Raw genomic sequence first — 24,116 nt, forward strand, 5'->3', positions numbered from 1 at the left:
GAAAGACTTGCCAGCACAAATGGTCTAATTAAAAAGCCCCACAACTTCAGCTTAAAGTTTGAACTTTTCATATGCTTTGGTCCTTGCTTGTACACAGCTGGCAGTTATGCTTTTGCCAGTGAGGTGTTGGTATCTTGACAGAATACAATGGACAAGCGTGTTTAAATTGCCAACTCTTCACTTAGTCAAAAGTTGTAGGTCTTAAATACAAGGCAGAGCTCCTGAGAAGTCTAAACAAACCCACAATCAACATAATTTCAAGGTGATCCACTTGTGTGCTGTGACTGAATGTCTGGTTTTGACTAGTTGAATTGTATCAGTTAATTCAATTGGAGATTTAAGTATATAGATCATAAAATGTGGCCTGGGTCCAGCATTCCTCTGCTCTAAAGCAAGATTTTTGATAGGCAAATAGAAGCCCTTATTTTGCGCTTTGTTCACCATTTTATCTTAGTGAGAGCTGTGGTGAGTAATATTTTTTCAGTTCCATGTCGTTGCTAACTGCAGTCTCTGTCTTTGTACTTAGCTGAATTCCCAAGTGAGGGCTTTTAGGTAAGAGGGGCAGAATGGTTTTTATCACACATCCTCAATTTTGCTTAAAGTAGGGTTGGCCTGTCTTCTAGTCTTATGTTTCCTCCTCATCCCCTTACTTAATGTACTGGTTTTATTTTATTTTTTTATCTTCCTATAGTTACAAATTAGTGTGCTCTTTTTCCTGGTGTTCCTGTGCTCTGGTGTTTGCTGCTGTAATGAGCTTCAAAGCAAGGCTGATGGATTTGAAAAGGCTTTCTTGCAGCTGCTATCAGTGTAGCAGAGAGACAAGGCAAAAGGTATCAGACCTTCTTAGCAGGTCTGATACTTTTAAGACTGGTAATTCCCGATGTTAATTATAAGGCAAAATTTTTGAGGTGCAAGTGGGCTTGCTGCTAGCTGTGGCTACAAAGTGAAGGGGAAGAAAGGAGTCAGTAGGCAGAAGGCTGTTTGCGTGCATTGCTCTGGTTCTGATAAGTAATAAAACAGAAAGGGAAGTTGAGGGTTTGCAGGCATGTGACTTCTATGGCTCCACGGTAGACTTGGGAATAGAGGAAGGTTAGGCCAGAACAGCAGAAATAATGGAGGAGAGAGCATTGCTGCAGCCTCTCTTGGTAGCAGGACGTGGCAGCCGTGGAAGTGCTTCTTTCTCAGCAGTTAGGGGGAAAGGCACAGTTAGCTTGGAGAGAAGAATTTTAGATACTAAATATGAAAGATGTAAAATCCCCCAGTGAATGTCAGAAAACCAGCCAAGACTTCAATGAACAATCTTGTCCCCTGGAATTAGCTTTGTTAGGGCTTGTTTTGATGTTGAATTGTAATGCAAAAGTAATAACTACCTCTACAGTCCATCTTTGAGTAATGCCAGAGTCTCTGGGCTTTTACGTGGTGATTTCTTGCAACTTTTATAAGGTTTCATTTCATCCTATGGGATATATGTAAATAACTCACTTTGTGATTAGCAGAACTTCCTATTCCACTCGTGTGGTGCACTGCACAGAGCCTGAATTGAACTTCTGGTACCTGAAGCGTGGCCAGAGCAGAGCCTGGAAACAGATGGGTGGCATCGCTGCTCCTGCCCTTCAGGGGTTAATGTTGGTGTTTGAGTTTGTTTTGTATTTTAAAATGAAGTAAGTGTGTGAGGGGTTCTTGCACTGATAGCCTGAACAAGGAAGTCCTTGAGATAGAAAGGAAACAGATCACAGCTGATGGCAGGCTTGATGAGAGGCTCAGCTGATCTTTGCCTATGTGATCTCAAGGTCTAACTGATGATGGGAAAAGGCTTGCTAATCTTTTGTTCAGTGTAGACTGATAGAAAGTTATGGCTAGGAGGGGTACAAAGAGATTGGGACATCTGTCTTTCTGTCCCAAAACAAAATCTGGTAAACCCAGGATATTTATCTAGCACACTTTTAATGATTTCCTGTGATACAGACTCCAAACACCAGATTCTTTTGGTAAATCCAGTTGCCAGTCTGTTGATTATTCTGCAGTTGCAATTTACTATTCCTGTCTAAATACAGTGTTGTGCACATGTCCCTCTTGTGCTACAGTTTTAAGGCACAGACCAACAGTTTCCCAAGACTGTTCAGGTGACAGGACCCACCAGTTTTTCAGCAGTGCTAAGTGCCGTGGGTGCCTAGCAGTGCCTGTTTCCTGGCTTTCCACTCTGGAAGGGTTTATGTACCACTCAAGTTCCTTGCATGGCAGACTCACACCTTTGCATTGTACTTCCAGTGGTGGTTTTGTAGAGAACCTATTGAGTCAAGGAGAAATCACAGGTTGTTTGGTGAAGACATGTATTAGCTGTAGCAGAACTCTAGCAACAGAGTTGCTTAAAAATGTGAGTTGGGATTAACCTTTAATCTGCATTCCTCAAACTGTGAAGTCCTCTGACATTTTGTAGTTTCCTGTGAAACTTTTAATTTCATCTTTGTATTAAAGGGTCAACCTGATAATTCTAGGTTTGATGAACAGCATTTTAATGGTATTTGCTATATGGAACTCCTAAGGAAGTTATTCTTAGTGTTTGCCTACCATTTTGATAATTTAGAAATGCAATTTTAAGTTTAATGGAAATTGATAGTTGCCTCATTAACTATAGCTAAACAAAATAACATTCAACTTCTTAATTAATTGAAATTAAAATTGGTTGATCTAACCATTGTATTTAGTTTCTGTTCTCTCTATTGATTAGCGCTTGGCAATTGTCAGCCAGCTCAGTGAGTGGAAATGTAGAACTAACATTTGGTGGCTGCTCTTTTGTCCTTTAACTTACTGTTTTTTAATTGTCATATTTTCATTTGTGTAACTTTTCTTTCCCTGTGCTGTCTTCTCTTTCATATACCTCCTCTGCTGTGCTTCCTCCTACCTTTCCTACTATGAGACCAGTTACGTGGGGTACCCAGTGAAGTTATTTGGGAACCAAAGCTAGTAGAAAAATGAGATGAAGTGCAGTTTCTGGTGGAACAATGCTGGGTGTTCTGGGCTGGCTGCAACTGTCTTTTCCTGAGGGAGCTTCAGATGTCGCTTTGAAATGCCAAAGCCTCCATCGTTTTTGTTTTGACACTCAAATCTGCATTTCAGAGTGGGCAATACCACAGCAGCTGAGGTTTGAAGTGGGTGAGCACAGCCCTTAGATTTGTATGGAGGGAGGTCAGCTCCAGCCTGGACTGTGGCTCTCCCAGCCCAGCTCTGCCCTCGGATCTCTACAGGAAGATAGGTGTGGTGATACACGGGTAGGTGTCAAGCATTGCCTTTGTATGAGTGAGAAGAATTTTACATAAAACCCAGTTAGGTTGTCCTTCAGTATCTGTATGTTTCATCTGTGCTAATACTACTTCAGAAATTTAAATAAAAAGGCTTTTTCTGACTTAAAAGTAACAGATATTCTTTTATACACTTTAAAAGAAAACAAATAATCCCGCTTCTAACATCTGCTTGGTTTGAATTTGTCCCTGAGTAGCATTTTGCCTTGTGTATGCTAAACTTCTAAAACATGATATAACTTCTTATAATCTAGGGATGTTCAAAACTGCATTTGTGTTTTCTTTCTGTTGAATTTGTGAGATTGTTATGCTTAAATTAGTTTTTACTGATTAAAATACATAAATTATTATCTGCTAATGAGATCTTGCAGGAATGAGATCCAAGTGCAAAGATTTATTCTGAAGCATCGTTCTCCCCTCAATTCTAGCAGTAAGCAGATTGGAGAGAAATGGTTCAAGGATGCTATAGTATATGAGCACTCATCTGTGTCTTTCTGAGCAATAATGGAGTTCAGTGTAATTTTTCTATTGATGTGACAGCTAAAAAATGGCAAAGATCAAGTTTCGTGGTATAGTACCTGACACACGTGCATAACAAGCTGAAGAGCGGTGGCAGTACTTGAGATGATAGAAGTTACGGGGAATGAGACAACTACTCTTAAGGGGTTAAGGGGCTTTTTATAAATGGATTGGACTTTTATTTGCTGGCTTCTGATAGAACTATTAAATTTAAGTGCTTGATATATGGAATTTCTGTTCAGGTATTTGTTTCACTGTGGAAGAAGGAAGCACAGTATCTCGTACAATGTGGACAAACGCAGCAGTGACTAACATTGGCTGCATTCCTGCCATGTTCGGCTTCAGTTGAGCAGGGGAATGCTATTCAAAGCATGAGCCGTTTGCTCCAGTACATGACAGCCGCTGCACCAGCTACTGTGCAAAGGATAAAATGTATTTTCCGTATTTGAGGTCAGAATGTTTCTATATATCAAATTTTTGCTTTTAAGTGTACTAGGTACTTGTTCATCAAGTCTTGTACTTTGAAGAAAAAAATGAAACAGGAGCAAAAGGCTTTTTTAGTGTGGCCTGCATTTGAATAGTGCTCATGTGCAGGATTCCCATCTCCCTGAATTGTTAAATTCTTGTTTATGACCATGACCACCTTCAGGGGCCTGTAGAGAGCTGCTTCTATGTTAATTTGGCTTTGAAATTAAGAAATGGTGTTAGAGAATGGAGTGGTTAAAAATATCTTAATTCATAGGTAGGATTTTGTCACCTCTTTGGCATTAAAGACTATTGCAATTCCTCGTGTTTTAATTCAGCAAGGTATTCTAAATACATATTTGGCCTTAAATTGTATATTTTCATTAGGTTGGTTTGCATTACCCGTGTGCTGAAAGTTTAAGGGTATGCTTAAATACTATTGAATCCTGTACTGAAGGTGAAAAAAAATAATTAACTTTTTTGGTTTTCTGTGAAGTAAGAACATGTGTTGTCTTGTGGAAAGTAAATGGGCTTGCTAACTAATACTGCTGAAATCTGGCAATCTCTACTTTCAATTTAATGGTGGCTACAAATTAGCCTTGATTGCTCTGACAGTTCTTGAATTGCTGTTATCGTGTTTCATCTGAATACTCTTCTTGTTGAAACCTGATCTAAAGAAAATACTAATAGAGTTCATGTAAAACTTTGGGTTAAATTTTTTCTTTCCCTCTCTAGAGTATTTGTTGGTTTTTAGCTTTTTTTCACACCTGCAGTTTATTTGGTCAAAGGGAATATGGCTTCTTTCCCTGGTGATCCTTCCTAAGTGAAGAGTGTTCTGCATAGGAACAAATCTTGGTCCAAACTGATTTGATAGGCTGTGTACTTTTCTAATCCTGAGAATACATTTGGTTAGAACAGGAAAGGAACTCTCACATGCTTAGATTTTTTTTTAGCTAATCTTAGGAAGGCAGCTACCAAGTAATAGTTTAAGATATAGAAGTACTTTCTAGATTTCTTTTATCAGTATTTTATCTAGATCACTTTTTAGGGGCTTTCCAACAAGCAGCTTGTGCAGAGATTGTCAGAAATTATATAAAAAAAAGGTCCTTCTACAGTTGCTGACACAGCTATATAGTTCTGAGCATCCCAGAGTTGACTCTGAAATGCACTGGAGTTTGTATTGATGAAGGACCAGTGGAGATCCCTCCTAGGAGGAAAGAGGTGCAGGTAATGCTGAAAACTTTTGAAGACAGAGCTGAGAACCAGATGCTTTTTCCTTGTTCAGAATGACCCCAGCTTTGTGAAGAGCTGAAAATGAGCAAGAAGAGTATGTGTGCATCAATATGAAGTTTTAGAGTATTTAGATGCAATGGAGCATGAGTATCTTACTGTAAATGCTGTGCTTAGAAGAAGGTGAAGGTTTGAAGTGAGGATTGAGGATGGAATCTGAAAGCAGCTAAGATGATGTACCCAGGTAGTTTAAGTATTTGTGGTGTATGTGGGATAATCTGTCTGTCCCGACCTGTGTATATTGATTGTAGGGAAGGTAGTGCTGTTTGTGATGGTGCTGTTGTTTGGACAGAATTGATAACTTGCTGAGTATTTCACTACTGATGTCATTCTTAATGCACTTTTTCCCTTTTGCTGCATTTGTAGGGAGAATTAGTATGTTGTGTATGGGACTGTGTTTAAGTTCTGTGCGAGGAATATTGCTATTTTCTTAGCACCCATGATCATGTTTCATAAGCAGTGGGGTTTAATGAAACCTGGACTCCAGTGGGCTTGTCTCCTATATCACTGTACTTCCTCCCCTGTACTACCCTTGCCTGACACCACTGATTTCAGAAGGCTATGTCTTCCCAATATCCCCCCTGTCTATCCACAGTACGTCCTGGCACGAGGAAGCCGGGAGTCCTGCAGGGTCTCATGGAAGGATTCGGTTACCCCGCTCACCGGTTTCCCTTGTGCCAGCTGGGAAGCCACCCCGGCATGGTGACAGCGCGAGGTGCAGATGTGCTGGTGGTTGGTGACTGCTGAGCATGCAAACCACCTGGGGATTTCCTGCCCTCTGAAGTCCAAGGCAGTCATCGCTTCCTTCCCTTATGCTGGCTCTACGCTTCCCAGAACTTGCGCTGCACACTATTTTTCTGGTCTTGACTTCTTTCTCAATCTTGCTTGAAATTGTTTAATGAATTTTTGAGATGTGATTGGCACTTTCACTGATCCACGTACTCATTGGGCTTTCTTTAAGGAAAGGGTCAAAAATTTGTTGCTGTGCAGTTTTAGGTCACTTGTCACTGTTGTACTAAAACCCTTAAGTCCCACCTAAGGTGGTACAAAACATCTGAAGTTCTGAACGAGGTCATTAGTATAGAGGAACTGTAGGCTTTAATTTTGAGCCATGTTAAAGGATTCTCTAGTACCCATTGCTTTGGTTTTGTTTGTACTGAGTGCTCTTCATGCCAGTGCGGTATTTTGCTTTTTCCTTCTGCCTATTTACTTACTATCATAATGTAACAGTTTCTTGGGGGGGGGGGGGGGAAGGGGAAGGAAGCCTGTTGCTTTGCTGGTATCCTCACTGCTATGAAAATGAACTGGTTTTCAGTCTGGAATGCTGCATTTCCGAATTCATAGTTTTCTTTTGTCTTAATTCAAATAGCAAGTTTTATTTTCTGTTCAGTTTTAGCAGTACCGAGGAATTGGGAAATATTTTTTTTTTTCTGTTTAATTCTTCAGAATAAGTGTCCACATTCATAAAGCACAAAGCCTGTATTTTCTGAGTCTTAGAAAATCATAGCCAGGGTTCCCAATCAAGAAGCTCTGATGTTGCTTTGTCTGAATGCTGGGTCTCCTGAGCTGCTGTAGCTTTTTTTTTTTGATATTTTTTTAAAAATTTTTTTATCCTTACTGGCATTGAGTCTGCCCCCCAGACAAAGAGCAGACAATGAATTGCAGTGAATGACTCTTGTGAGTAAGGAGAAACTGGGTCAGTTCCAAGCTCGTGCAGGGTGTATGTATAATATCGATGTGAGAGAGTGAGGGGAAGGAGGCTGCTACTGTTCCTTACCATGCTGTAAAATCTTTTGATGGATGTTAGGGTAATCTAGCATAATTTACTATGACAGTACATTGAGTAATACAAAATGTTCATTAGAGTTATTCATTAAGGATTTACAGTTTTCAGCTGGAGTGCTGTCACAATTTTAATTACTTCATGAAACTGCATGCTGAGGTCATGCAGAAAATGATGATGCTTCTAATATGTTGGGTTATTTTTCTGAACTGATGTGTTCCTACTAAATGGGATTATAACTTCAGAATCTTTAATTTTCAGGATCTGGAATGAAATTTGAGAATAGGTGTGGGTTGTGTTTGGCTAAGTGCATAGCATTTTTTCCTGGGCTCCTTGCTCTATGCCGCTGTGCTTTCATACCCTTCTGCACATACTCAGGCCGTGATGAACCAAAGCTACCTGACCTAAGGATCGTGCTTAGGCATGTTTTCAGTAGCACAGATGAACATGTTCTGTTCTGTAGGTTTTTTAATTCATCAGTAGGCTTCTAATTTTAATTATTCTACAAGTTTTTAATTTGAAGAACAGTAAGCAACCAATTTTACTGAGGAACTTTATTACTAAACTTGATCTATGGAATGGATAATTGTCTGATGGTGACTTGTGAGCTTTATGTAGTTTTCTTCTCTGAAAATAAGGTGGTGTTATCATAGGCTGTTTTTCCTACTGTGGCTTTGTTATCAAGTACTGTATATACTCACTCTGTTACGCTGAATGCAGCAGTGAGTTGGGTGAGGATAAATTTAAAAACATTTAATGGAAGTAAGATTCACCAAGTGACAAAGCTGCTGGGAGATGAATGGATAATGAAAGCTTCTTTGAGATCTGGAGCTGATGGGAAATACCATTTTGGTATGGCTTCACTTGCCTGAGAGCAGAGCCTTTGTCTGGGATAAGTGATACCTCAAAGACAAGTTAAAAACAACAAAACCCGTTCAAAGACTGTGTCAGAACATCCTCAAGCATAGTTCAGAGTCGGCTTCTCTGTCACTGAAAACTGTTCAGCAACTATGAGCTGACTTCTTGCCATCATGAGCAGAGGCTGGGCAGCACTACCATGCTCTTTACAAGCTGGCAGATTTTCAGGAATTTTGTGTGAGATATAGTACCTGCTCTGGTGAACTTTACCTGTGGACTTGAGATAAGTCCAAGTTATGAAAACTGTTTTTCAAATGCAGAGGTCTAGCTTAAGGATAGGGTTGGTTTTTCATTTTTATTTTGGTTGTGGTTCCTGCCCCCGCCGCCCCCCCCATATCTGCTGAGGATTAAATTAAGAAAACCACTGTGGTATTGTATTGGGAATATTAGGAATATTTAAAAGTTTCTGTTACTTCAGTAAATACCAGTCTAGAGAAGTATTGATTGTGTTATGCTTCCTCTTGAGCATAAATATTAGCTGTGGAGCTATGTGTTTTTGTGATGATATTGATGGGTGTGGTGTTCCTTTTGCTGGTTTATTTCTGATACTTGTTTGCAGGCATTTGTTGAGCACTGATGTTGAGCAAAATCTCCAGGAGCTAAGGGCTTAGGGGGTTAGATTTCTTGCTGAAGATCCTAGGATCTGATTGTGCTTTTATGGTTTAATATGGGTCAGGCTATATAGAAACTGTGATTTAATAAAAGAACTATTTTCAGTTTTAGTAAACTTACTCTTAAATGTGTTAAACTGTGAAATGATAGTGCAACATGTAGGTACAGGTCTTAACTTTATGTAGGTTTAGTATTATAAAATATAAGAAAGACCTGTTGGACAAGTTAAAATCTGAATAAGAAGAGTTACTAGCCTAAGCACTTGTAGTTAGAGTTTTGTTAATGCTTAATCAGCTTTTGATAGCTGTAATTGCCTCTTGAAACCTGAACGAAATATTCTCTTACAGGTTGGTTCATCTGGTTTGGGACAACGAGAAAGCAGAAAGTCTTTTTTTTTTTTTTCTTCAATCTGTAAATAAAAATTATGCCAGAGGATCCACCAGATTCAACCTTGAGAAATGTGACCAAAATAAGCAAAGTACACAGGGTACACACAACTGCCATTGTTCCTTAAAAGCTTATGTACAAAACCAAGCCATGTACTTCAAGTTTATCTTTTCTAATACATGCATTTCAGAGTAATAGCTTATAATTGAAATAACGTTAAATGCTGGGTTTGTACATTTAATCAAATTTCAATTTCCGTACAAATGAAGCTCAGCAGACAAGAACAAGCAATTAGTGTAGCAAATGAAAAGTGTCAATTTTTTTGTATTAAAAACTGAAATATTCAAATCTCTTCTTGCTGTGTAAACTCTAACATGCATCTGTAGCCTTTGCTACCAAAAGAATATCTTCATGTATCAGACTCTACTGACTGGTGAATCTCTTTAATAAAGAGCAATTATGTCATTGCAGCTAGAAGAACACAAACTTTCATAATCAATGATTGCAGTCACTGAATTTAATCTATGTATCAAGGCACTCTCCTGAATTGAGACCTGTATTTTTGAGGCTTTAGTTTAGGCCTTTGGCTCCTCATCTGTACCTCTTAAATTGTGAATTGCCAACACATTGAGGTTTTTGTACCACTAGTGGTTTATATATCAGAGTTAAGAACAGGTGGTTTATAAGTAAAGGGGATCTTCTGTCTATCAAGCATACATTTCTGCTTTAGGAGAGATTTGGCTTTCAAGTGTTTCTTTTTCCACTGGTTCCTGTAATGGCAAACTTCAGTATCTTGAAAATATAAGGTTGGAATTTAGATTTTTTGAAAACTTTGATTGCCAGTGCTTTACAGGAGATGTTTATTATATGTACCTGAGACAGGGCCTCTGACATTTTTATTGCATGTAGCATTTATTTGGGCTGAATTCCTTTTATATCTGTTTTGAATTGAAGGAGGATAAATAATCCTGTGAAGACAGTATTAAAGCATTCATGTTTACCTATCAGCTTATCTTTGCAGAAGTGTTTTGATGTGTAAATAGTGCTTGTAGACTAGAAGGGTGATTTTTGAAGCTCATGGACAGTTGGCTTCTGTCACTTGGCAGAAATTTTTACAGCTTGCTGGATTTTGCCCATTTCTGGGAGCTACTTCTGCCCCTGCGATTTCTCTTACCCCTGTGGTGGTGTGACCTGGTACAGCTGTGACTCTGGTCAGTAAGCAAGGCTTTTCTTTTGGTATGGAGCTGAAGGTTCCAGCTCAGTTCACAGGGCAGCTTCTAGTAGCACAGGGCTGAAATGAGCTGTTCTGTCTGTGAAGAGATGTGTGTAATCCCAGCATATCAGAAAATGTCTTCTATTAGAGCTAGTATTTAAAAAAATAAATTAAACGCATTAGTAGATGTTCCAGCTTTGTTGGCAGACAGCTATTATGAGGCCCCAATTCCTCATTAATTGATACTGGGTTTGTACAACTGTATTTTCAGCAGAATCAGTTGGAGCATGCAATCAAAAAGGGGGACAAATTGTAGCTGATCTGATTTAAAATTAATGTGGACAGACAATAGCTGAATTTGATCTGAAGCTTGCTGTTTCAAAGCCAACTGATCAAATTAATTCAGAAAACTGAACTAGCAAGGTGAATTTGTATTGAATCAATGCTTTGTCAGATGTGCCTATTACAGTCTTGACTTGATATTGGAAGCTCTAAAATGAGATTTACTGTGTCAAAAAGTAGTCTCAGGTACTGAATGTAGATCCTCCCTGCCTTTCTTTCAAATAAAAGTTGAGTAACTATCCCTTATCTTTTGCATTAAAAAAAAAAAAAAAAAAAAGGGTATGAGATTAGTTCCAGTTTAAATGAAAGCAGGAGGTGTCCTAGTCCAACTCACCTCTGAAAGACTTAATGAAGCAGAAAATGCAGGTTGCAGGTAGTGTACCACCCAGGGCAGCATGCCGGCCAAGTGCACATCTGCTGTGGGGAGGATGCGCTGAGGCTGCCCAGCGCTCAGGCTCCAGAAGGAAAACCTTCTCAATTACATGGGAAGATTACATGAGATGATTAAGCCTGAAAGGGCTTCCTGCATCATTTTATAATGACAAAAAAGGTGTTTGTTTTATGAAACACGCGAAACTGGCTAGAAATTAAAGCAGGGTGGGTGTGTATTTTATTCATATGTTATGAAGTCCTTCCTGTGCATAATGCTTCTTGTAACTATCTGTTTTGAGTACTTAGCAGAAAATCTGGAAATTAGTGTGCTGTAAAGAAAATTTTAAAAGCTAGTTGAGCCCATGTTGAAATATGTGATGAGTGCTGTGAAACACCTGGCATTCAACATGTAATTGGTAATATCTTTAGAACAAAAGCTTTCTGAAAGAGCGTAAGCAACCACATCGAAAACTTAGTATTTCCTGTATGAAACCTGGATTTTTCTGTTAGTCAGAAATCTTGTCTGTTTTGTCACTAACTTAGAAAAATAATATTTGGCAGCTAAAGGAGATGAAGACTTCTTGTTTGTATGGCACTGTTCACATTTGTTTATAATCTTGCCTGTTATTTCTGGTGTTTAATTAAGTTTCCAACTGTTTTGTAAATTTTCTTTTAAATTTCAAATTATAGGTCCACAACTAGCTTTAGCAAGACCTCTTTCAGGTGAGTGACTCGTGGGCAGGTTATATTATCTAATAATGTATCCCAGCAAATTGGTATTGGTTTTTTTTGGCCTTCACTCAACAGGAACTTTTATCATAAGTTCTATAGTAAGCTTGTAGAACTGATACGTGGTCTGAACCTGATTTCAATTTTAATTCTCTTTATATACCAAGTTAAGGAGTTTCTTTTTCCCTCTGGTCAATTTGTAGCTCTTGGTAAACTGTTGCTAGAGAGAGCAGGTGAAGTGTTACCAGAGAATACATTGTAATTAATTGCTGATATTTCTGAAAGATGAATGTTGGTTCAGGTACCCCTGTTCCCTGAGCCAGCAGGTTGCTTGGGTTTTAGGGAAGAAACTGTTGTTGTGAAAGCTTGGAAGCCTGTCAAGACACCTGATTTCTGCTCACAGCCTCATTTTATCTGTAGCTTTTGGCAAGCTATGTAATTTTTCTGTGCTTCGTTGTAACCGCTGGCAGAAGGATGCTGTGGTTGGCAAGACTGTTGAGGGTTAACATCACAGAAGTACTTTGAGATGATAGTGAAGAGACTGTATAATGACACTTTGCTGCTTGAAGTGTTTTCACATTCTCACACTTATTGGACTTCATGAAGTTTTGTAAGTTTATATCAGGTATAGTGCAAAAACTACAATTGCTGCTATTTCCAGTGTTGTACGTGCCTCTCTTCTTCCCAGAAATGCCAGATGAATTTAATTGCTTTAAAATGAGATTTCAGTGTACTAAATTTTGTGCTGCAGCATAGCAAAGACTGAATTTGATTCTTAAAAGAAAAAGAAGCCATTTATGTTAGAATTTTATATGTGAATCATAATACTGCTGATGTAACTCATCACATTGTACGTGAACACTGGAGGTGGCTTTATTTCAATTTTTTTGCTGTAGGCAGTTGTTGATGTCGTTAGCTAATGTTGTATCAATGCCTCTGCTGCAACAGCTGCTTGCTTGTAGCTGAGCTTGTGCCATTACTTATTTTCTAACAATTTTGAAAATACAAAATATTTCTCCTTTAACAGCTGGTGGAAAATGTGTGTTTTTTAATGCTGCTAGGAGGTGATAGTTTAGGATACTTTCCTCCTCATTTTTCCTTGCTGTGAGTTACCATTAATAGCTGTGAACAGTGCAGGATACCTGGCTTTTGATACAGAAGTGGGACCGGTATTTTTGAAACTTTGGTATTCTTTTGAAGAACTGGAAATCTTGTATGTGTGAAGAGACAGTTTTTATTTAGCACACTCCTGGAAAGTACAAAGTCTGAGTGTGTGTTAAGTAATTACATTTCAGGAAAGATGGATGGTTATTTTGTGTTGTACTGTTATTTCCTAGTGCTCATATGTCTTCATGAATCCTGTTCTGCTGCTGGCAGCATGACTTGCCTTTTCTGCGGTAAAGAGACAGGCTTGAAATGTTTTCATTTTTCTGCTGTTTTGACTTAAAAATAGGCTACTGAAATGAATGCCTGTTTGGATTGTGGAGACTAGCACCTATCTTGTGCATCATCACCTCTGAAATATTTTTGCTCCTTGGCTGAGTATCTCACAGGTTCATTATAGGCTTCCATCTATTTTTATGTGTGCATTTTACCTCTGAAGGCTCCTGCCTTGGCTACCTGATGTGCTCTGCTGTGGGAGCCTTGAGCCTGGTGTGCAGGCCCATGTGGGGCACACGGGGCCCAGGGGATGGTGTCAGCAAGTGGCCCTTGTGCTGTGCTGCCCATCTGCTGCTGTATCTTGGCTGAGTGACAGCCCGACAGTGTGTGTATGGTGGAGCCTTAGTGGAAATCTGTATTCCATCAATGGCAAGGGATTTCGGAAAGAGCTGATCTTAAGCAACAGCCCTCAAGGAGGCCATTGAGTATGTCCAAACCCACCCTCAGCAATAGTGAGAGAGGCTGATAGATTTTTTTTTTTTTTTCAGATGATTGCATGTTGTTTCTCTTTGTGCTAAAACACAACAGGCAGCACACAGAAGCAAAACATTTCAGATGAAACTCTTCTAGAAACTGTACGATGATTTAGGTAGTTCAATAATGTGTGGGGATACAGGCTCTGGGTTAGGATGTCTCAGGAGGTGTCATTGGCAGTGTTTGCGGAATATGGAGATTTTAATTTCGCAGTATTTCTTTTAGTATCACTTCTTTCCCCTCCGCAATAGATTTGCGTACCAATTTGTGTTCCTTAGTCTGAATAATTAGTGCATCTGACATAGCATGGTTTCCATTGGGGACAATTGTTCAGCTGGCTTGAGTAGTATTTTAATAGAAATGTTTTGTATTCTTCCATGTATCCACATTCTTCAGACAGGAGTGCCTGTAATACAGGAAGTAATGACATTACAGCATGTAACTGGCATTTTTTAAATGCCCATAATATTGGCATGGAGTCATCCTTGTATCTGAACCAGTCATATGTAATTGTACATAAAATAGTAATAGCATGTATGAATGTAGAGACACAAAAGTATTCTTTACTGTCTTTCCCATGTGCATATTGGCTTGTAGTGCTTTCCTCGTGGATGCTGCCTGTGAAACCAGAGGCTGGAGAATAGCTTTCTTCACAGGGGGTGTGTGTGTGTGTGACATTAAAATCAAGCAGTAAAAAGATTGAGTTTATTTAAAGTATTGAATTTTGAATTTAATTATGCTGTGACTGCACGTAGATGCAATGGGAATCTGGAACTAGGCTGAGGATAGTCTTTCATGGGTTAAAATATCTACCACAGGCTCCAGTGTAAATTCCATACTTGAAACTGCAATGATGGAACTTTCTAAGAAACCTTCCACTGTGTGCTGACGATATGCAAGAGTGGTGAAAGAAGTCGCAGTGATTTACTGAAGAGTTGATACTTTTTTCTGAACTTGAAATTTGAATAGTTTTCATTTCAGCATGGGGTTTTGTGTGTGTTTGGTTTGTGTTTGTTTTTTTTTATTTTTTTTCCCTAATAAAGATAAGTTTTAAATTCTCTCGCTACATTAGACGTGTGAAGCTTAACCTTTTATTTCCTCTTTCCGTCTTTTGGCCAAATAAATTATTTCAGTTTTTATGGGGAGGGGAATCATTATGACCTAAGGTCGTAGATGGTTGTGTGGTGTGTTTTTTTTTTTTTTTTTCTTTTTACATTTCTACTGTAAGCTGTTAACTGAGTAAAACTCTAAATGGGTGAGAAGACTTGTCTTGCTGTAAGGTCTGTTTCTGTCAGTAGTCTGGCAGGTCTGTGTAAGTTCTTTGCTATTTTGTGACCTGAATGTTTGCTCTGAGTAGGTGGTTGCTAAGAGGATGTGCCCGCTTTTATTTTTCTAGAAAAGCAGGTCTGTGCTTTGAAGAGAAACCAGTACTAGAACTGGATTTCAGTCTAACATCGAATTAGAAGCCTGTTATCAATATCCTATACCAATTACTAGGTGTACAGGTACAGCTTTTATTGAGAGTCCATGATGACTGGTTTTATTATGCCTGGTCATGTTGTCTTCAACACTTAAATGTGACCTCTGTCTTGATTTAATTTAGATGTGTGTTTCAAGAAGGTAGCATCTGTAATTACAGCTCTTTTCTTAAGTTGTACACTGTGGATGAGAGAATACATACCTGTATTTTAAATTTTTTTGGAGATTTCTCTCTGCAAAAGTTACCTACTTGATTCTTTCGAAATCAGGGATGTGTGTTACTGTAAACCACTCTTCTTTTTTTTTAGGGAAAAGTGTCATGGTTTGAGCTTAGAGGGCAACTGAGCACCACACAGCTGCTCACTGCCCCCTTCCACACCAGCACTGAGAAAGGAGAAAATAAACAAAGGCTCAGGATTCAAGATAAGGACAGAGAGGGATGACTTACCCGTTATGGTCACAGGCAAATGCCAGACTTGTTAGACGAGGGGAAAAAAAGAGCATAAATTTAATACAGACACTAACAACAACATTTAAGAGTAGGACAGTGAGAAACATTACCACATCTTGAAACCACCTTCTCCTACCCCTCTCTGCTTCCCAGGCTCAGCCTTGCTCCTGATATCTCTACCCCTTCTGCCCAGGGGTGCAGGGGCAGGGAATGGAAGGTGCAGTCATTGCTGCTGCTTCTTCCATCTTGCAGGGCGAGTGAGACTTCTGGAACTTCCTCCTGCTCCAGTGTGGTCTCCATCTCATGGGAGAGAGTCTTCCACAAACTTTCTCTGATTTGAGTTTCTCCCATGGGCTACAGTGTTTCCCTAGCTGCTCCAGCATAGAACGCCAACTTTCTCCAACTTGAGTCCCACCCAGGGGATGCAGCCCTTCCTGAACTACTCTGGCACGGGACACTCCTGCATGTTGCAATCCTCCCAGCGCCGAGCTACAACAGCAGGGGCTGCTTATTTCCACAGGCTGCTGGCTTCCTTTGGGCACAGTCACCTGAGATGGTATAAGGCCACCCACAAACCGTATGTCAGCATCTGCTCCACTGGAGACCTCCATGGGTGGCAGGGGAGGGTGGCCCTGCCATCTCACCATAGGGTACAGGGGGTGAGAGGGTCTCTGCTCCAGTGCACCTCCCCCCCTTTTCCTCCTCTGTTCCTCCACTGACCTCAGTGTTCACATAAATGTTGCAGTTCCTCCTCACAATTCTAACTCCTCCTCCCGGGTCCCTTCTTAAATACATTATCATAGAGGCACAGCTCTATGATTAGCTCGGCCTTAGTGCAGCGGTGGATATGATTTGGAGCCAGGGGAGCTCCGAGAATATTCTCACAGGGGGCCACTGCTGTAGCCTCCTCCCCTGATACCAAAACCCCCCACCACTCACTCAAAGTCAGGACAAAAAGGTCCTCATTCTCTAGACATAGCTTACCTGGGATTATTGTAGCTTATTAGAGAGGAAAATGTGCTAAATTGTTCAGAAACATTGGTTGGAAAATTGACAACCACCATCCAGAAGAAAGATAGTGATGGTCTGGTGCAAAAGTGAGTCTATGGATGCTAATGGCGACTTGCAGACCTGACATCTGCAAACAAGCTTAAATTGTTCACTTGTGTAGACATTTTTTTATCCCCTGCAAAATGTTTTGAGGGATACAAAATGAGGCTGAATTATTAGGTTCTGGCATTTGATAGATGGAATTGATATAAAAAAGCTTTGAAAAAAATTATACTTTTTATAATGCTAATTAGGTCTGACAGTATAATGATGGCAAGTAGGCAGTACTCTTACAGAAGCAGGAACTACATGTTTGCAGATATTGACAGTTTTGTAAAGGATGTGTTCATATGGAGAAATCTTACAAAAGAGCTTAAGCTAGAAAGTGAAAACAGGTTAATGGATATAGAAATTGTTCTACAAATAGTTCTATGAAATGGCTCTAATCACGCTGGACATTTGTGCATGTCTAGTAGGTCCTGGTATACATAGTGATTGGAATGGAAACAGGATTCTGAATTTATAGCATAATGTAGCACTTGGCTACCATGTACCATAATTTTTGTTGAACTTTGGTTCTGAAAAAAGCAAACAAGTAGTCCTCAGTGCCCCACAAGAAGTAAATGGGTAACGCTATGGTGATAGCTGCTTGCATGGTATCTTTATCAGGAAATTTTTACTATGGATATCTGAGAGAATTATTTCCCAAGAAATAGTAACACTTCAAGAATAAATAACATCTCAAACAAAGCACAACTTTCTTCTTATTTCCTAGAGCTCCGCTGCACCCCAGGGCAGTTTGCGTGTCGGAGTGGTACCATCCAGTGCATCCCTTCAAATTGGCAGTGTGATGGATGGCCCACCTGCGAGGATGAGAGTGATGAAGTTGACTGTCCAGGTAAGTAAATCTGAGAAGATTGCTCATCCCGGAGTCAGCTTGTTTTGCAGCAGTACTAATGTTGCAAACAGTTTTTTGCTTGCCTGAATTATCCCTGCATTCTTACAGTCTCAGTAGGTATCCTGGAGATGAGGAGAGTTTGTAGTCTGTGAAGAGACTTTCATGACAATGAAAACATCGTGGTGTGATTAAAGCAAAATTATACGTAGGCCTGTGATAAAATTTGGAATTACTGTTTTGGTTGTATGAGTGTATTGCTCAAACTGTGCTGGGTGACATTGTTGGACTTAAGTACCGAGCATGTTTTATTGCTTCCTGTTCTGATTATGCTTCTTGTGCTGAAGTGGAGAACTTTGTTTTGCCAAACAAGCTGGTGTATTTACTTTTCATAAACTCTTGTGGTCATATGCTTTCAGGAGCTTATTACCAGCAGTGGTTCTCTGCGAAAGCTATTGGATACTGAGTTGTGTTTAAAAAATAAGCAAAAAAAATTTTTGATTGTGAATTTATAATCACATTTTTAAACATTTTCCAACATTTTCATTTGCCAGTGCAACTCTTTTTTAATGTCTTAAAAGTGAAGGGACCTATAATTTTTTTTTGGGGGGGAGAACAGTGAAGCAGGAATCTGAAAGCATTAAGTTAACTGTGGCATAATTCAAAACTTCTGTCTCCCCAGTGTGACTAAATTACATTCAAACTGTTTTAAGAAGTTCTTTGCTACTAAACTACTTAATTTGCTTGGGAGACAATCACATGAACTTTGTGACACTATCATCATAGCACTGAGTCTGTCATCATTCTGAGTTTTTAACTGAGAGGTGCTACAAAATAGTAACATTGGCATTTTACAGCATCGAGCTCTTCTAAATGTTCATAATTTCTAGTGGAATTAGAGAGGTAGATCTAACACTCAAACTTTGAAACTGTGCTATAGTTAGCCATCTCCCCAGTGTGTGCTACACACAAATAATTAAAATAACGTGTCCAGTGCTCTTTTTAGAAAGCTTTTGGCTAGTTTGTGTGAGTGTATATATTTGCACAGGGGAAAAAAACTGTTGGTAGTTTCTTCTCACATTGAAAATTAATCATTGATAATGTGCCATTGGTATTCTGTTTAAGGATATTTTTTACAATGTGGATGTCATAAAGAAAGATGTTTTTATCGTTGTACTGTTATTCTTCCTCCTTTTTAGCTAACTTTGGCCAAATGGGACAAACTAGGGACCTAATAAAATTCTGGAGGTTAATGGAAGTCAGTGACTAGGGGAAAGTAGAGTCATGGTAATGTTTGGATTTACTCAGAAAGCACTGAATGCTTCACTTGGGGGAATGTCGGAACATCCACATAGGTAGAAAACAGTATTTTTAACTTCTCTTGTTGCCTAGTGTATTGGTCAGCAATTTAACTTGTTGCATGGAGGATGCAACAGGATGATGTTGACTCAAGGACTGGAGTTAAAGAATATTTGAGATATGGCTAGAAAGAGGCTTTTATGAAGGTAACATTTCTCAGTAGATAGGCTCTGCTTTTATGTTTGGGTTGTAGGTATCACTGATCTGTCTGGCCTGTCTTGGTGAGAAGCTTAAGTTAAGAAACTAAAGGAGACACATGGGAGAGACTTGGTTCATCACCATGTCTGTATGCAGGAAGAGGAGAATAGTGTACATAAAGAAAACTATAGGGGAAAATGATGGACACCATAGAGAAGGGAAGTATTTCTCTTGATGAGAAGAGTAATTGGATAAGTAATTGGTGAAAAGGCTGTGCTCAGTAAAACAGCCAGAAAGCTGGGTGTGGTGTCTATGAAAGAACTGAGATATTTGCACAGTAATGCAAGGACTGTAGCTGGCAAACCAGAGGAACAAGAACTACGGGTGTAGGATGTAAAAACTCTTATTCCTGTAACAAAAAATTGGTGGGATAGTGTTGTGACCTGGAATGGGTGTTGAAGGGCATGTGTTGTTCAGAACTGTCAAGAATGAGGACAAGTTGGTGTGCTGAAGTATAAAAAGGAATAGCATGAATGAAAGTAAATCCGAGGCCAGCGTAAGTTTGGAAGAACAGAGTTTTCTTATGTTGGGGGAAGCGACATGTATGTGTCCAGTCATAGGAGAGACTGAGTCCTGGGACGTTTATTGGGGAGCTGATGCTACTAATAATAGTAGCACATAGTTGTACTTTGGAGTGATAACTTTCATCTTTAGCCACTGAATTAACAAGAAATGATGCAGCTTTAAATTTAGAAAATACCTTTGGATTTACATGAGTGATTGTGAGATGATTCAGCTAAATTTAAATACTTTTTAATTAAGGTTCTTAATTTCAATGAAGGCAGACTGAACACTAAAAGAACTAGTTAGTGAGCCACCTGGACTTGTGAAACTTGGAGAATTAAAATATCTTTAAATTAAAAGGTATGAAATCTCTCTGAAGCATTAAAAGAAAGCTTGCAAGAAAGGGCTCTGAATCTGGTTGGGAAGCTTGTTACTTTTCAGCCTTTGAGCTACTAATGGCACACTCCAACATGAGCAGCTCGGAAAAGATCAATGGCAGTGAATTAAAGTTTTGTCGTGGTGATGGTGTGTTTCAATGACTACTTAGTCATGTTGGTATTTTTCAAAGGTTTAATATAAAGCCATTGTAAGTTATTTGGCACTGTTGGTTTAGTTCACTTTTTTAAGGCCTGATTTCATTCATGTTAGTAACAAAGCTCCTATTAAAATAAGAGAATCATTAATTAATAAATTAGTTGGGTAATCGTATATTGTCTGAAGTACAAGAAACACCCCAAACCCTAAGACTTTTTTGTTACAATAATTTCTTCTGGCATTTTTTTTTTTTTAGAACACACTTAGGTAAGACTAATTCATTGACAATCTGAATAAGTGTATGAAATGCATATTTTTGCTAGACCATATATTTCTCTGAAGATAGTCATCATAGCTGTTTTTATTCTTACTGTTCCTTTTCAGAATGACCATTTTCCTCTAAAGCATAGAATTCCTTTCAGTCCCAAACTTGTGATGTGTAAGGTGCTATTCCCCCTGCCCTTCCTACTAGGCATGGAAATGTTAGCAGAATCTGCAGCAGTGATTACCCTCAATTAATCTCTCTGGCAGACTAAAACTGTTGGCTGTTTGCTCTTGCGAGCATACTAAAAATTGCTGAGAGGGTTTATGTAGCATGTACCTGCAACTCTGTTCTATTTAAGCAATGGAGACTCATGAAATTTGTGTACTGTTCCATATCAACAGTAATTGATCCTGAAAAGAGTTTATCTTAAAGTGGTATATTCTGTGAAATGGTAGAAACAGACATTAATATCTTAAACAGGGACTTTTACAAATGGGAATTTATTATTTCTGCTCGCTTCCTCTTACATCTCTATACAAGTAATCAAAGTAGTAACATAACTTTTCCACCTTTATAAAAGTTCTGTATTTAAACCCGTATGAAGGAAGGGCTCTGCAGTTTGCTTTTTACTGCTCATTGGATTTCTAGCTTTGCTTCTACCAGAATATCAGTTCAGCTTCTCCAAGTATCCTACTTCCTTTGAAGGCCTGCTGGTCAAAACTCATTTTCAGCATTTTGAGTGGAGCAGGATTTAGTACAGTTCTGACTGTTTACCTGTGTTTTATTCCTATGCTACAGGCTTAATGTTTGTTTCTGTTATGTATGAACAGAGAACAGATGTCTTCAATTCCAATGCCTTTCATAAATCCCATCCATACCAGTTTTTCATCTTGCAATTATATTGGTGATCATTCTGTTTGTTTATTTTAATTGAATTCTTCCCAGGAATAAGTGATCAGATTATGCCATCAGCTGTCTTTGGGCTTTTCCCAACATCTGAATTTGAAAACCTTCAGCTCACCCTGTAGTGCACACCTTTGCCTAATGCCCCATTCTTCCTTTATAAGGTATTTCTCAGTACTGTCTTCTAGACCTGCTTGGTCAGAAACAAGAACACTGGAAAGTTTCAGCAAGTTGAATTCTTAGGGTTTTTTCCCTCCCCTGAGCCTGAGGACACAATTGGCACTGGACAGCTGGCTGTCCTGGGGCAGTGTTGCAAGCAGTGGCTAGCAATATTATGAACTGCCCTGCAGTTCCATGGCAAACAGTAAAATTTTACATGTTTTTATGTTGAGATTGGGAACCTAATTTCATACAGAAACAATCGTGCTGGGAAGCTAACTGTAAATGCTGATTTTGAGCAATGTCACCTTATATGCTGTTCTTAAGGACTTCCCCAGATACTGTGACAGGAAGAAATGTGCAGACTTGGAGGTCACTTGCCCCAGCACATACACACTATATCATCTTTGAGTCTGAAAGTCTCCTTTGCAGAGCCAGCTGAAGGTATGGCCAGGAACTGATACAGCAGCAGCTGCAGCACACTGTTTTGCAGTGATCATAAACAGCTTTGTGTTTTGTTTTGCCAAGGATACTGTGTCTGGTTGAAGTGGCTGTTAATATTTGTGTGCTTTTCAGTACATCTCATTTTTTTTAAAGCTAGATTATAATGATAGAACCCTCTAATCACTTCCATGCCTTTTTTGAGCTTTTGTTGAACTTCTATATGATGCATCCTTTTTACCCTACTTTGGTGTTCAAATTATAAGTTCTTTACTGTTGGTCTATTACTTTGAATAATGCTCAGCACGGCAGGACACTATTCTTGGTTGGCATCTATTTCCTAGTGTAATCTAATTGATAATGCAAAGCATTGAGCTGCTTGATCTGGGAAGAATCACTCCTCTCTGGGGATGTCTGAACTGTATTTCCAAATCTTTAGGCACAAAATTAGATTTAATCCTGAAGATCACTCGCCTCTCAAATTACCAGATGGAATCAAAAGCTTTTCCAAGCTTTTAGTAGGTAATATCCTGGACAGAAAATTTTAAGCTTAGGGGACAAGGCAACTTTTTTATGTGAGTTTTGAGAATCTGTGTTTAAACAGGAGCAAATCTTGGAATGAATAAGATAGGACAAGACCTAGTTGCCTCACAAACAGTTTAATTTTGACATAATTTGGCAGAGTACATCCATCCTTGTGAAGTGTTTGGCTTGAGTGACTTGTCATCTGTGACACAGTAACTCTGGAAACTACTTCAACTCCCCAAAATCCAATATTCATGACTTTGAGTCCTGACCCTACAAGGACCTCTTTATATTACAGACAGTGTCTGCCTGCTGCCTTTTTGGTGCAAAGCAGACTTTGGCATGTGTGGCAGATTGCAGTTTCTCTTCTAGCTCCTCCAAACAGTTTTCCATTTGGCGTTATGCTTGCTCCCCCCATGCAGTGCTGCTCAGCACGTGTATGTTCTAGCCTGTTCCTGTCTCAGCTGGTGCCAGCTCTCACTTTCATGCGGTCTCAGTTCCTAAGCTCATGTTCCATATTGTACTGTTTGGCTTCTTGCTTCCTTTTACTTGGTCCAAATGATAGAGGCACTGATGGGGACAAAAAAGGAGCTTTCTGCTCTGTGTGCTTGGCTTCCCCTAACAAGACACCACATGCAAAGAAAGCATTGCTGAGCTCCTCTGGATAAATGCTGCAGACTAATATCCTTGGATGTACATGGAAGAGTATGGACAATGTAACTGCAGTCCTTCCAACCTCTATGAATAATGGGCAAGCTCATATTTCTTTCAGACTCCAACTTGACTGCGTTTGTCCCTTCTGTTTTTAATGTCTGCGACAGGAACAGCAAAACCTGTATGCATGGCACAAAGCTTTTTCTGTGAGTTAGCAGGGCTGTGTTTTGCAGGCTGCAGTGGCAGTGCTTGTTCAACCAAAAGGTAGTTAGAAATTTAAGAAAAAATGTTGTCCTCATCCAATCTCTTAATTTTTTGTTCTGAACAATTGTTGAACTGTTTTGATACAGATATAAAAAAGTTTACCAGTACAAAATGTAATAGGAGCCATCCAGCATGGCAAGCTTACATTCTGAATTGGTAGCTTGAAGTTTTAAACAACTGAAAATAGTCATAGAATCAGCAGTGTTGGGCAACTTTCTTGATGTATAGCACTATACTTAGACTGTAATCATGCTAGAGTGAATTAGATAGCAACTGTAAATTGGAAGGAGCTGGGTAAATACTAATCATGACTTGATTTATTTGGAAACAGATTGGAGAATGCTTGTGTCCACCATGCTATAGTATTCAAGGGGAGAAAAAAAAATGCACATCATTAATTTTTCCTTGAACACGTTTTTCCCTTTTCCCAACCAGCTAACAAGCAAATTACATTTCTGGTATAACTGTACAAAGTCAGAAGAAGCAGAACTGTCTGTCTTGGCTAGTAAAAATACTACTATTGCTGTTATTGCTTGTGGTTGTGGCATCTAGAAGAATAAAGGTTTTGGAAAATAGCTGATCTTCCAAGATT

The 24,116-nt window shown here is 39.2% G+C and overlaps 1 protein-coding gene across 1 annotated transcript in view; it reads left to right on the forward strand.

Moving 5' to 3' along the window:
* DGCR2 (DiGeorge syndrome critical region gene 2) overlaps positions 1–24,116 on the forward strand; it is a 49,611-nt gene that overhangs the window by 4,122 nt on the left and 21,373 nt on the right. The window contains exon 2 of the mRNA XM_042805086.1: positions 17,599–17,721. Coding sequence (XP_042661020.1) covers positions 17,599–17,721 — 123 coding nt within the window. The remainder of the gene's footprint in view (positions 1–17,598; positions 17,722–24,116) is intronic.

Source organism: Tyto alba, unplaced genomic scaffold (genome assembly GCF_018691265.1).
Source record: "Tyto alba isolate M040663 unplaced genomic scaffold, T.alba_DEE_v4.0 Super-Scaffold_44, whole genome shotgun sequence".
Classification (NCBI taxonomy): domain Eukaryota; kingdom Metazoa; phylum Chordata; class Aves; order Strigiformes; family Tytonidae; genus Tyto; species Tyto alba.